General features: G+C 43.8%; 1 protein-coding gene across 10 annotated transcripts in view; it reads right to left on the reverse strand.

Annotated features, from left to right (window-relative positions):
* Positions 1–4853: 4853 nt before the first annotated feature.
* LOC109867140 (rho family-interacting cell polarization regulator 1-like) overlaps positions 4854–15457 on the reverse strand; it is an 81089-nt gene continuing 70485 nt past the window's right edge. For all 10 annotated transcript variants that reach the window (XM_031801726.1, XM_031801732.1, XM_031801727.1 and 7 more), the window contains 7 exons: positions 11730–11865; positions 11409–11570; positions 9242–9400; positions 8726–8922; positions 6772–6855; positions 6566–6656; positions 4854–6392 (listed from right to left, as the gene is read on the reverse strand). In XM_031801726.1, coding sequence (XP_031657586.1) covers positions 6292–6392; positions 6566–6656; positions 6772–6855; positions 8726–8922; positions 9242–9400; positions 11409–11570; positions 11730–11865 — 930 coding nt within the window. In that variant the 3' untranslated portion in view covers positions 4854–6291. The remainder of the gene's footprint in view (positions 6393–6565; positions 6657–6771; positions 6856–8725; positions 8923–9241; positions 9401–11408; positions 11571–11729; positions 11866–15457) is intronic.

The following is a 15457-nucleotide window of genomic DNA, read 5'->3' on the forward strand; positions in this document are numbered from 1 at the left end:
TCAGCATTCAACACCATAGTGCCCTCAAAGCTCATCAATAAGCTAAGGACCCTGGGACTAAGCACCTCCCTCTGCAACTGGATCCTGGACTTCCTGAAGGGCCGCCCCCCCCCCAAGTTTCTTCTGGTTCTTCATCGTTATTTTCTTCATTAGTTCCTTCTGTTTCCACCACATCTTATGTTTGGTAGCCCTCTCGACCTCTTCCAAATAGGTTGTCCACCTGTACGCCAACACGTGGGCAAGGCCAATCGTTTTGTTGTCCTCCTTCAGTACAATCTTCCCACAGTTGTAGTAGCTCCAGTCTCTCTCCATCAGCTCCTGCAGGGGCCCCTCTGCCTCTACTTCTTTCTCTGCCCCAAGGTTTCCACAGTTACCACCATTTTGTTGACGTTCTCTCCCTCTTTCAGAGTAGTACATCAGCTGTGCCTTCAGTGTCTTTCCGTCCTTAGTTGAATGAAAATGAAACCGTCTTTCCGCATGGGTGATGTATGGCTTTACGGCAGTGTTTTTATTTCCCATGCTATACAAGTTGTTGTTATAACTGTCTTTAAACCTTGTCTCAGTCCTGTCACCACAGCATGGCACAATAGGCTGCTGTATGAGTCTTGGTCAGGCATCTGGCCTGAGTGTTGGAGGAAGACGGTCTCTTTCCATGTAGTCACTACATTTTTCATCAGTTCCCTGTTTGGTAGAAATCATTTTCTGCCCGTGTGTGTTTAGGGAAAGCAGCCTTTATAGCTGTAAACGCTGCATCCTGTTGGTCACCACAATCAGCCACTAATACATTTCAATCCCACATATGTTTATAGTCCTTCCATTTAGATTTTAAACAGAGGCGGAGTACATTTCCCTGGTGGTGGGGTTGTACATGGAGATTATTGCTTTGACCGCTTCTTCAAACTTTACGGCATCTTTTCCTGTCAGTAACATCACCCACTATCGCTTTACTTTCATCAACATCCCATGGTCTCTCCATTTCCAACATGCCACCACCATTTTGGTTGGGGTAGCGTATTATTGGATACATTCCCAGGGGAGACTTTTTCTGCTTTCTCGTATCTTCAGTACTTTTCCTCAGTGTTACTGGTTTCATCTCCTTCGTCTTGGCTACTTCCTTTACTGACATCATTCCTGCTGCTTAAATTCTCTCTTCTCTTTTTGTCTCTTACATTCCTCCAGTTGTCTTTGGAGGTCCTCCAGTGCTTCTTCTTTACTCTCTCTCCCGTTCCGCTCGATTGCTCTGGTTCTTGTTTTTGCTGGTACTTGTCCATCTTCCGTTCCAGCACCCTCTGCAGCTCTTCTGACAGCTCCTAAATCTCCCGCTCCTCCATCTGGCCACCCCAAATGGGTTGTGAAGGGGTGGGAGGCCGCCAACTCCGTCCTCTGATGGAGGAGTTGGCAGTAGCGGATATCAGGCGGGGCCGTGAAAAGGTTCCCCTCGGAGAAGGGCCAGCCAGGCTTCTCCCCCCCCTTCTGTTCATCCTTTCTTCTCTGATAGTTCCACTTGCTTCCCTCTCCCATTTTCTGAAGTCGTCCCACTTTACCCTATTGTTGTCTCTTTTTTCTGAAGTTGGCTTCTCACAGACTCCAGTTTAGCAATGCTCAGTGTCCGTCAGCTGGGAAATCTCCATCTGTCCAAGCCTCTGTCTGGTTCAGTACCCCCCTACCAAATTTCTTAGCCATTATTTTACATGGCCCCCCCCCCTTGGTTCCCAGTTCCCCTCCTGCTTTACTATTTTTATTACCCATATTTAAAGCGTTTGGGAGGGGGGGGAAATAACACTTCTGAAAGCTTCTAAGAAATAAAAAATACATTCTCAAATTAACACTTTCTCTCACAGCCGCACAGCTTTCATGTTGGAGCTAATCTCCTGTTCAGTAAATTAGTCAAGCATACAAAACTCTCATACCTTGCTTTAACTGTCACAAGCCACAGCTTTCATGTTGGAGCTAATCTCCTGTTTAGTAAGTTAGTCAAGCAGACTTTGCTTCAACAAATTTATCTCATACGCTAGTGTTCTATTTAGATATCTACACTAGACATGCTAGTGTTCCATTTAAGTGGTATTTAGATATCTACACTAGACATGCTGGCCTTCTGATTACTGAGACATGCTATCCTGTACTGTAGACCCAATGGCGGTGTTGGAAAGACCCTAGATAACATTACAGATCGAAAAACTCAGCTCACAGAACTGGTTGGGGCAACCATTCACCTCTTTCACACATGAGCTGGTCACCTGACAGCTCTCTCATACAACATAGCTCAATCCCACAATTCACAGCCACTTAGTACAATTCCCAAATACACTCAGCAATCTCCTCATTACCACATGCATGTTAACGATTCTCTCTGTCATTACTTGCTATGCACATAAATAACACCACGTACTCAAAAATACCATGTGTTATTTTTTAGTGGCTGCTGACCACAGACATTTCTTCTAAATGCCTACAGACAGCTGCCAGCATGGTACCGATACATCCTCGCTTTCTCATAAAACTAGTGAACAGTCTTCTCTCTATAAGACTATGGGTACCTTTTTATGTGTTACTTGCTTGAATTTTTTTTTTTATCATGCATTTAAAAAAAAAACATTAAATAGAGATTCATTTAAAATTGACTTGCTGATATTCAGAAGACTTATCCGCAGAGGTTCACGGATCAGGTATCTTCCCCCGGGCAGCTCTCAGTAAAGGTCTGGTCTGGGCGGATCCATGTCGTCTTTGGACAGACGAGAATTTCAGAGAGCGGCTCCGGTGTCTCCCTCACTGGGATGCTCCACAGGTGGAATCACTGATCCTGTTGGTTGACGCCAAATTGTTATGGAAATTCTTAATATTGACTTTGAGTGTTCAATATAAGAATTTCCATGACAGTGGTACTTTAAAGTATTTTTACTTAAGTACTTTACACCACTGCCCGAAGCCACTCCTGCATGGTCTTGGTTGTTTGCTTAGGGTCGTTGTCCTGTTGGAAGGTGAACCTTCTCCCCAGTCTGAGGTCCTGAGCGCTATGGAGCAGGTTTTCATCATGGATCTCTCTGTACTTTTCTCCATTTATCTTTCTCTCGATCCTGACTAGTCTCCCAGTCCCTGCCCACAGCATGATGCTGCCACCACGCTTCACTGTAGGGATTGTGCCAGGTTTCCACCAGACGTGACACATGGCATTCAGGTTTGGCATTCAGATTGGTGGAGTGCTGCAGAGATGGCTGTCCTTGTGGAAGGTTCTCCCATCTCCACAGAGGAACTCTGGAGCTCTTTCAGAGTGACCATCGAGTTCTTGGTTACCTCCTTGATCAAGGCCCTTCTCCCTCGATTGCTCAGTTTGGCCAGGCGGCCAGCTCTAGGAAGAGTCTTGGTGGTTCCAAACTTCTTCCATTTAAGAATGGAGGCCACTGTGTTCTTGGGGTCCTTCAATACTGCAGATTTTCTTTTGGTACCCTCATGGCTTCGTTTTTGCTCTGACATGCACTGTCAACTGTGGGACCTTATATGGACAGGTGTGTGCTATTCCAAATGATGTCCAATCAATTGAATTACCACAGGTGGAGTCCAATCAAGTTGTAGAAACATCTTAAGGATGGCCAATGGAAACAGGATGTACCTGAGCTCAATTTCGAGTCTCATAGCAAAGGGTCTGAATGTAAATAAGGAATTTTTATTTTTAATACATTTAATCAATCTTTTCACTTTGTCATTATGGGGTATTGTGCGTAGATTGATGAGGAACTTTTTATTGAATCAATTTAGAATCAGACTGTTACGTAACAAAATGTGGAAATAGTCAAAGGGTCCGAATACTTTCCGACTGCACTGTATACTAAATAATATATGTGTGAAATGTGTTTTCATTTAGAATGGACTATTATCATGCACCTGTCTCGAAATAGGGGCAGGGGGGAAAAATACATGTAATCTATGCACTTAAATAGCAAATGGAGGACACTTTTCCCTTGGTTCATTTTCATGCCAGCCAGGTAGCTATAAAACGAAGCAATCTTGTAAAGCGAAGCAATGTGCTTAAAATTAGGAGAGTTGAGAAATAATTATTGTAGGATCCCGAGTGGCGCAGTGGTCTAAGGCACTGCATCTCAGTGCTTGAGGCGTCCCTACAGACATCCTGGTTTGATTCCAGGCTGTATCACAACCGGCTGTGATTGGGAGTCCCATAGGGTGGTGCGCAATTGGCCCAGCATCGTCTGGGGTTGGCCGGTGTAGGCTGTCATTGTAAATAAGAATTTGTTCTTAACTGACTTGCCTAGTTAAATAAAGATTAAATAAATAAAAAACGCAAGTGGAGGTTGCTGAGGGGTGGACGGCTCATAATAATGGCTGGAACTGAGCAAATGGAATGGCATCAAACACATTGAAACTATGTGTTTGATACCATTCCACGAGCCTGTCCTCCCCAATTAAGGTGACACCAACCTCCTGTGGTAGGCCTAGCCTATATAAAGCTGATGGCCTCTATTAAAAAGAGGATCCCATCACTCTGTTTTCTTAAGCTATTGCATAGCCTATAGAAATGTTGTGCGACATGAGCGCATTGGCTCTCATGAAGTGTTTGATTACATTTGTGTTGATGTCAGAGTGATTAGAGGGACAATAGAGTGCTTGAGTACCAGACAGTTATCAAGTTTGGGAGGCTACTAATGACCATCAGCAGCATCAGAGCTTGGAGAAGCCTAATTACCGTGACTAAATGGTCACGTGGATTTTGACTGCCTTTATGACTCGTGACCGCCAGTGTGGTGGTAATACGGTCAGTCACCACCAGTGTGGCAGTAATATGGTCAGTCACCACCAGTGTGGCAGTAATATGGTCATGTATCAGCCCTAGGCACATGCTGTATTATATATTTATTCAACAGACCTATAATAATAAACATAGGGAAATTATACATTATCACATCCTCTCACGAAAGGAAACCATTTTTGAACACAATATTATTCACTTGTTTACATTTGATGCCAGTCAATATACTTTAATAGAAAAAATCTAAAGAATATCACTTATTTTGCTGCACAATTTGAGTCATAAGGAAAATATACTTTGCTGCATTGTTTGTATTAGCACTGCATCTCTTCATTAAAGTATTTCATCTCATGTCTCATAACTTGAGGCACTTATACACCGAAGAAGCTTTTTAAGTTGTCCATTGTTAATAACTCCAATACAATATAACCAGAGGAGGCTGGTGGGAGGAGCTATAGGGGGACGGGTTCATTGTGATGGCTGTAATAACTGGAACGGTATCACACATATGGAAACCACGTTTGACTCGGTTCCATTTATGCCATTCCAATGAGCCTGTCCTCCCGACAACTCCTTACACCAGCCTCCTCTGAATAACTGATGACTCTACAAAGTAAATAATATAGAATGAATGCAGGTTCTAATAATGATAATAAAAGTACTTAACCACCCATACAGCTGAAATTATCTTCAGTTATATCATTTAGTGGCAAGTCTCAGGAAGTGCACAATGAATTTACCTACAGTAGATTGTTTCAACAATAGCAAGTGAATTACAACACAATTATATAACATGTACACTTCCAGTGGAATATATTTACATAAAGCATAGAATGATAGTATGGAATGATGGCACTGTAATAAATGTTTTTCCAGACGACTTCTTCCTGGCCGGCATGGCAACAAGCTCCTCATCAGACTGTGGTCCTAGAGTGTGGAACTGCACCACCATCATCTCCTGAGGAACAACCAAATCCCTTCCACCCCCATGATTTACATCATTACTCCTTCCACACGCTGACATTCTCCACACAGACCAACAACCAGCTTCATTACAAATATAGAAGATCAAAAGTGGATTTCCCCTGAAAAGTCAACATGTTACTTTCCAACTTTGTCCTATCCATGCAATGATCTGACACAATGATTGTTGTGTCCTATCCATTCATCATCCTAGCTGTGCTTACATGGTTCAGAAGGCAACGACACCAGGCCAAAATGTACTGTAAGGCAGTAAAATACTTTCCACCCCTCTTCATCGCGTCTACAAATCCACAGTTCATGAGTAGTTGTCACTTATTTACACACAGGTTGGTAATATTTGAGTTTAGTTCACGGACTTTATGTCAAGCTGTAGATGTCATCCCATTGTTAGTGAGCGCATGTGACAGTCCGAAACCTTTTTGCATCGGTGTATTGCACCCTCTTTTACAGTGTATATTTTGATGTGTGTGTGTGTGGCTTGATAACAGCTCTGTAATAGTGTGTTGACATTAGCATGAAGGTATCAGTATTCCGTTGTGGTGGCGTTAGAAGGAGGTGCTGGTCATGCTGCCAGGGGAGAAGAGACGTGGCACTCCATCCTGCAGAGATGTCTCAACGTGTCTGTGGGCCAACTTCCCGTCCTCACCTGGATGGAACACACACACACACACACACACACACACACACACACACACACACACACACATTATTCCCTCATACACTCTTTCCCACCCACAGAAACCCCACTCTCTGTGCCCCTGTATCCCTTGATCTCACTCAGTCCCCTATCAAATGTATACTTCTTATCCTTCTACTAACCAAGCACCAACAAAGCTTGTTTGGCAGCATCCCTCACGTCCTCCTTGTCCGAACGACAGAGATAGACCAGCTGGTCGATGCTCTCTTTGGCCTGCAGAACATAAAAAAAACAGACTGACTCCAGACACTAGGGTACGCACAGTAAAAAGAAAAACAGATTGCAGATGGAGATTGTTGAAGAGGTGTGACTAAGTGGTAAGACTGACCTTCAGACATGCAAGTGCTTTACAGCCACACACTCTCGTCTCCATGCTTTCATTCTCCAGAAGCTCCAGACAGCTTACCAGGGCCTGGGATAAAATACACTATAATTTTCACAAACACACACACACTATATATACACAAAAGTATGTGGAGAACCCTTCAAATTAGTGGATTCTGCGATTTCAGCCACACCCGTTGCTGGCAGGTTTATAAAATCAAGCACACAGCCATGCAATCTCCATAGACAAACATTGGCAGTAGAATGGCCTTACTGAAAAGCTCAATGTCTTTCAACGTGGCACCGTCATAGGACTCCATCTGTCCAACAAGCTAGACCTGCCCCGGTCAACTGCAAGTGCTGTTATCGTGAAGTGGAAATGTCTAGGATCAACAACGGCTCACCCACAAATTGGGAGGCCACACAAGTTCACAGAACGAGACTGCAGAGTGCTGAAGTGCGTAGAGTGTAAAAATAATCTGTCCTCGGTTGCAACACTCACTACAGAGTTCCAAACTGCCTCTGGAAGCAACGTCAGCACAAGAACAGTTAGTCAGGAGCTTCATGAAATGGGCTCCCATGGCCGAGCAGCCGCACACAAGCCTAATATCACCATGCGCAATGCCAAGCGTTGGCTGGAGTGGTGTAAAGCTCACTACAATTGGACTGGAGCAGTGGAAATACATTCTCTGGAGTGATGAATCACGCTTCACCATCTGGCAGTCCGACGGACAAATCTGGGTTTGGCGGATGTCAGGAGAACACCGCCTGCCCCAATGCATAGTGCCAACTGTAAAGTTTGGTGGAGGAGGAATAATGGTCTGGGGCTGTTTTTCATGGTTCAGGCCCCTTAGTTCCAGTGAAGGGAAATCTTAACGCTACAGCATACAAATAACATTCTAGACAATTCTTTGCTTCCAACTTTGGGGCAACAGTTTGGGGAAGGCCTTTTCCTGTTTCAGCATGACAATGCCCCCTTGCACAAAGTGAGGTCCATACAGAAATGGTTTGTTGGGATTGGTGTGGAATAGCTTTTCTGGCCTGCACAGAGCCCTGAGCGCAACCCATTCGAACACCATTGGGATGAATTGGAACTCCGACTGCGAGCCAGGCCTAATCGCCCAACATCAGCACCCAACCTCACTAATGGTCGTGGCTGAATGGAAGCAAGTCCCCGCAGAAATGTTCCAACATCTAGTGGAAAGTCATTTCAGAAGAGTGGACGCTGTTATAGCAGCACAGGGGGGACCAACTCCATATTAATGCCTATGATTGTGGAATGAGATGTTCGACAAGCAAGTGTCCACATACATTTGATCATGTAGTGTGAATCCACATGGGTGATCCTGTTATCTTCATAGAGTACACTTAAGAGGTGTATTTCAAAAGTTATACAGTGAGCATGACCTTAAATCAGGGTTTTCAAAATATTCTTGCCCAGGGATCCCCTCCCAGGCAGACTGTCGATTCAGGGACCCCAATCATACGTTAGCAATTCTTGTCTTGTTAGCTGAATGATAATGGCAAGGAGAAGTAATCAACATTTTAAAATTAATAATAATTTTGCACGCCCAATCTTTCAGTTTTTGATTTGTTAAAAAAGTTTGAAATATCCAATAAATGTCGTTCCACTTCATGATTGTGTCCCACTTGTTGTTGATTCTTCACAAAAAAATACAGTTTTATATCTTTATGTTTGAAGCCTGAAATGTGGCAAAAGGTCGCAAAGTTCAAGGGGGCCGAATACTTTCGCAAGGCACTGTATATAGAATATATAGCAGATATACTCTTCTCTATTTTAGGTATGTCATTTGAAATTTGTGAAGTCTGTTAGTGCTAGCGATATTCATAAAAACTATTTCCATTCATAAAAAAAATAAAAAACTTTTCTGCAGACCCCCTGCAGTGCCCCTGGTTGAATACCCCCTGCCTTAAATGAATGTGTCTCTTGGTCTCACCCTCTCTCGATGGCGTGGTTGGTTGGCGAGGCTCCGGAGCAGGGAGCTGGCAGAGGCAGACACCTTCCCCCGGGGGTCCCTGAGCAGCAGGCTGACAGCATGCATCCCCTCCCTCTTCAGGCTGCTCTCTGGAGGCCTCTTCAGGGCCTTCACCAGCACCTCCTGGTCTCCTGACTGCAGGCTCTGAACCAGCCAGACTGAGAGGGGGTATACAGAGAAGCAGAGAAAGAGACAGGACAAGGTGTGTGTTGGGGGAGGAAAAGGAAACCGAGAGAGAATAAGGATGGGGTTTGGAAAAGAAAAAGACAATAGGATGAGATTATGTTATCGTGGGTGTGGTGAAAGAACAACAATGAGAGGAATCATCCATTTAAATGCTGTACATTCATCATGACTGACCATAGAGCCAAGTGGCTGTCTGTAACCTGGTAAGACACATCAACAAATTCATGAACACCAACTCCAAGCAATTACGGAGGTCCAGTCACTACCATAGTCAGTCTCCCAGACACTCACCCTCCTCTGCCAGTTCAGTGATGTGTGTGTCCAGCTCGCTCACTCCCTCTGCCTCCAGGTAGCTCCAGAACTGGAAGAGAGTCAGCATCTCTCTGGCTGCCTGGCCCCCACGCTTGGGCAGCCTCCTCTCCAGAATCCTCTCCACCAGACGCAAGAACACTAGACACAGCACAGAGAGACATGGGTCCGACGTGACAGGATATCACTTTAACAGCTCTTCTCTAATGTGTGGGTCTGTGATAGCATATACGCCACTGGAATCAAAGCCAAGAGCATTGCATTGCAGATCACAAACTCCTCCTGAGGAAGAGTATTTTAAACTATGGATTACTATGTTAAAATACAGTTTATTAGGTACACCAATCTCGTACTGGGTCGGACCCAGCTTTGCCTCTAGAACAGCCTGAATTCTTCAGGGCATGGAAACGTTGCACAATTGGTATCAAGGGACCTAACATGTGCCAGAAAAACATTCCCCACACCATTACACCACCAGCCTGTACTGCTGATACCAGGCAGGATGGGACCATGAACTGATGTTGCTTACGCCAAAATCCTGACTATGCAATGATGACCATACCACGCTCAAAGTCGCTTAGCCACTCGTTTTGCCCATCATAATGTTCATTTGCCTGTCTGCTGCTTTATATAGCAAGTTACAGCCATGTGACTCACTACCTGTAGGAGAGAACCATTTTAGTGAACGGGGTGGTGTACCTAATGAACAGGCCACTAAGTAAATGAATAAATGAATGAATGAAGGAATAAATAAATATATATACACACAGTTGAAGACAGAAGTTTACATACACCTAGGTTGGAGTCATTAAAACTTGTTTTCAACCACTCCACAAATGTCTTGTTTACAAACTATAGTTTTGGCAAGTCAGTTAAGACATCTACTTTGTAATTTTTCCAACAATTGTTTACAGACAGATTATTTCACTGTATCTCAATTCCAGTGGGTCAGAAGTTTACATACACTAAGTTGACTGTGCCTTTAAACAGCTTGGAAAATTCCAGAAAATGATGTCATGGCTTTAGAAGCTTCTGATAGGCTAATTGACATCATTTGAGTCAATTGGAGGTGTACCTGGGGATGTATTTCAAGGCCTACCTTCAAACTTAGTGCCTAAAAAGGAGTCCTATATTGACATAACCTGAAAGACCGCCCAGCAAGGAAGAAGCCACTCCTCCCAAAACTGCCATAAAAAACCCAGACTACGGTTTGCAAATTGCACATGGGGACAAAGTTTGTACTTTGGAGAAATGTCTTCTGGTCTGTTGAAACAAAAATATAACTATTTGGCCATAATGACCATCATTATGTTTGGAGGAAAAAGGGGGAGGCTTGCAAGCCGAAGAACACCCTCCCAACCACGGGGGTGGCAGCATCATGTTGTGGGGTGCTTTGCTGCAGGAGGGCCTGGTGCACTTCACAAAATAGATGGCATCATGAGGAAAGAAAATTATGTGGATATATTGAAGCAACATCTCAAGACATCAGGAAGTTAAAGCTTGGTCGCAAATGGGTCTTCCAAATGGACAATGACCCCAAGCATACTTCCAAAGTTGTGGCAAAATGGCTTAAGGACAACAAAGTCAAGGTATTGGAGTGTCCATCACAAAGCCCTGACCTCAATCCTATAGAAAACTTGTTGGCAGAACGTAAGTGTGTGAGAGCAAGGAGGCCTACAAACCTGACCCATTTTACACCAGCTTTGTCAGGAGGAATGGGCCAAAATTCACCAAACTTATTGAGAGAAGCTTGTGGAAGGCTACCCAAAACATTTGATCCAAGTTAAACCATTTAAAGTCAATGCTACCAAATACTAATTGAGTGTATGTAAACTTCTGACCCACTTGGAATGTGAAGAAAGAAAGAAAAGCTCAAATAAATCACTCTCTCTACTATTATTCTGAAATTTCACATTCTTACAATAAAGTGGTGATCCTAACCGACCTAAGACAGAGAATTTACTCGGATTAAATGTCAGGAATTGTGAAAAACAGAGTTTAAATGTACTTGGCTAAGGTGTATGTAAACTTCCGACTTCAACTGTATATTTTTGAAATATGTTTTATTGTCATATACACCAGATAGGTGCAGAGAAATGTGTTATTATACACGATATTATCCATGATCGAGACAACAACAGTATCACACCTGTGTCTGCCAGGCTGGCTCCTCTCTCGGGCAGTCTGTTGGTGTAAGCAGCGGCCAGTGTTGTGAGGAAAGCCTCTGTGGAGGTGCTGTACACACTGCCATTGTCTGTACACTGTTGCCATAGCAATGTTGCCCCTTGGCACTGTTCTAACTGGGGAACAACTACTCCAAGAGAGAGACAGAAGGAAAAGAAAACAAGTTAGAGATGATAGTAATTGAATCTACAATTAGAGTAGTTAACCTTATTCATTATATCCTTAGCGGTGTCAGTGAGTAAATTAGTATGCTGTTTTATTGTCCTCTCAGTAGTAATGAACTCACCCTCATCTGCCTGAGTGGCTCCTCCAGGGGTCTCCTTGGCAACGTGTCTGATAAGCTCGAGGACGCGGGCCTCCCTGAGTAGGCGGTCCAGAGCATACATCTCCCCACAGCGCAGAGGTCCAAAGGTCCCCAGCCTCTGCACAGCACAAACCATTGGGCGTCACATAGCCAAAATTGATACAACAAATCAGAACATTTGGTAAGACCACAGATGACACTTAAAAAAAAATCATTATTACATTAGAACTGGGAGCTGTTGCTCTGCTTATCAATCTGGACTCGGATCTCTTTTGACGAACATATCAAGACTGTTTCAAGGACAGCTTTTTTCCATCTACTTATCATTGCAAAAATCAGCAACTTTCTGTCCAAAAATTAATCCATGTTTTTGTTACTTCTAGGTTAGACTACTGCAATGCTCTACTTTCCGGCTACCCGGATAAAGCGCTAAATAAACTTCATTTAGTGTTAAGAATCCTAACTAGAACCAAAAAATGTGATCATATTACTCCAGTGATAGCCTCCCTACACTGGTTTCCTGTCAAGGCAAGGGCTGATTTCAAGGTTTTACTGCTAACCTACAAAGCATTACATGGGCTTGCTCCTACCTATCTTTCTGATTTGGTCCTGCCGTACATACCTACACGCACGCTACAGTCACAAGACGCAGGCCTCCTAATCGTCCCTAGAATTTCTAAGCAAACAGCTGGAGGCAGGGCTTTCTCCTATAGAGCTCCATTTTTATGGAATGGTCTGCCTACTCATGTGAGACGCAGACTCGGTCTCAACCTTTAAGTCTTTACTGAAGACTCATCTCTTCAGTGGGTCATATGATTGAGTGTAGTCTGGCCCAGGAGTGTGAAGGTGAACGGAAAGGCTCTGGAGCAACGAACCGCCCTTGCTGTTTCTGCCTGGCCGGTTCCCCTCTTTCCACTGGGATTCTCTGCCTCTAACCCTATTACAGCGGCTGAGTCACTGGCTTACTGGTGCTCTTTCATGCCGTCCCTAGGAGGGGAGTGTCACTTGAGTGGGTTGAGTCACTGGCGTGATCTTCCTGTCTGGGTTGGCGCCCCCCTTGGGTTGTGCCGTGGCGGAGATCTTTGTGGGCTATACTCGGCCTTGTCTCAGGATGGTAAGTTGGTGGTTGGAGATATCCCTCTAGTGGTGTGGGGGCTGTGCTTTGGCAAAGTGGGTGGGTTTATATCCTTCCTGTTTGGCTCTGTCTGGGGGTATCATTGGATGGGGCCAGTGTCTCCTGACCCCTCCTGTCTCAGCCTCCAGTATTTATGCTGCAGTAGTTTATGTGTCGGGGGGGGGCTAGGGTCAGTTCGTTATATCTGGAGTACTTCTCCGGTCTTATCCGGTGTCCTGTGTGAATTTAAGTATGCGCTCTCTAATTCTCTCTCTCGGAGGACCTGAGCCCCAGGACCATGCCTCAGGACTACCTGGCCTGATGACTCCTTGCTGTCCCCAGTCCACCTGGCCGTGCTACTGCTCCAGGTTCAACTGTTCTGCCTGCGGCTATGGAATCCTGACCTGTTCACCGGAGGTGCTACCTGTCCCAGACCTGTTGTTTTCAACTCTAGAGACAGCAGTAGCGGTAGAGATATTCTTAATGATCGACTATGAAAAGCCAACTGACATTTACTCCTGAGGTGCTGACTTGCTGCACCCTCGACAACTACTGTAATTATTATTAAATGCTGGTAATTTATGAACATTTTAACATCTTGGCCATGTTCTGTTATAATCTCCACCCGGCACAGCCAGAAGAGGACTGGCCACCCCTCAGCCTGGTTCCTCTCTAGGTGTCTTCCTAGCTTTGGGCCTTTCTAGGGAGTTTTTCCTCGCCACCGTGCTTCTACACCTGCATTGCTTGCTGTTTGGGGTTTTAGGCTGGGTTTCTGTACAGCACTTTGAGATATCAGCTGATGTACAAAAGGGCTATATAAATACATTTGATCAATAATTTTGGCAGCACAACACAAACGCAAGATCAGATCACCTATGTATGAGATTTTAATTCTTCAACTAATTTGGTTTAGAGCCTCATACATAAGAGGACCCCACTGGGTGCAAACTGGTTAAATCAACGTTGTTTCAGTGTAATTTGTCAACGTATTGCGATGTGGAATCTATGTGAAAAATACATTGGATTTGAAAAAAGTCTACATAAATTGTTTTGAGGTTGACATTTCAACCACAGGATTATGTCATTATGGTAACGGTTGAATTTGTACCTTTAAAACAACAGATTTTCAACATTATATCCTTTATCAGAAAAAATATATATATATTAGGCTGGGCAGCACCTCCTACTGGAGAATTGATCAACAGCTACCCTTTGGTCTCCCATCCAAGGTTTAAGTAAGCCATGCCTGGTTACCAATAATATTACCAATAAGCTATCGTGATCATGATTGTTGAGAGATCTCCACTTAAATAGATTTTATCTAAGTAATTCCAAAGGGTATCAAAGTCATTCCAAAAGGGTAAGTTTAAAAGAGCAAATGAATGTGACCATACTTTATCTATCAATCATGCCAATTAGGTCTACATAGCATTTGCAATGTCATCAGCAGCAATTGTTTTAATTCAAACCAGAATTTAACTAAAAATAGACAAAATAGGCTTGGGTTTCAAATTTAATTCCAGTTTGTCTAAAAATTAAAACTGAATAAATTGGATTCATCTCAATCAAAAATGTAAGTTGAAGAATGACTACATCAAGCCAAAATATATTTAAAGTTTGATTTGATTTAGTCTTATTCCATAACTTTGTTCAGATGGTTTAGATGGAGATGTGAATCAAACATATGAATTACATTTTTATAGACAAACTGGAATTAAAGCCAGACTAAGTCAGTGGCACAGATGTACAGTGCTTTCAGAAAATATTCAGACCCCTTGACTTTTACACTTTGATAAAATGGATTAAAATATAGATTTTTTCTCTCAATCTACACACAATACCCAATAAATGTCAAAGCAAAACAAGTTAAAACACTTTTGCGAATTTATAACAAATTAAAAAAAATAACTTTACATAAGTATTCAGACCTTTTACTCAGTACTTTGTTGAAGCACCTTTGGCAACGACTACAGCCTCGAGTCTTATTGGGTATGACGCTACAAGCTTGGTACACCTGTATTTGGGGAGTTTCTCCCATTCTTCTCTGCAGATCCTCCCAAGCTCTGTCAGGTTGGATGGGGAGCATCACTACCCAGGTATTTTCAATTCTCTCCAGAGATGTTTGATTGTGTTCAAGTCCGGGCTCTGGCTGGGCCACTTAGGGACATTCAGAGACTTGTCCCGAAGCCACTCCTGCAATGTCTTGGCTGTGTGCTTAGGGTCGTTGTTCTGTTGGAAGGTGAACCTTAGCCCCAGTCAGAGGTGCTGAGCGCTCTGGAGCAGGTTTTCGTCAAGGACTCTGTACTTTGCGCCATTCATCTTTTCCTCAATCCTGACTAGTCTCCAAGTCCCCACCACTGAAAAACATTCACACAGCATGATCCTGCCACCGCCACCATGTTTCACCATAGGAATGGTGCCGGGTTTCCTCCAGACGTGATGCTTGGCTTTCAGGCCAAAGAGTTCAATCTTGGTTTCATCAGACCAGAGAATCTTGTTTCTCATGGTCTGAGAGTGCCTTTTGGCAAACTCCAATCGGGCTGTCATGTGCCTTTGACTGAAGAGTGGCTTCCGTCTGGCCACTCTACCACAAAGG

Source organism: Oncorhynchus kisutch, linkage group LG22 (assembly GCF_002021735.2).
Source record: "Oncorhynchus kisutch isolate 150728-3 linkage group LG22, Okis_V2, whole genome shotgun sequence".
NCBI lineage: Eukaryota > Metazoa > Chordata > Actinopteri > Salmoniformes > Salmonidae > Oncorhynchus > Oncorhynchus kisutch.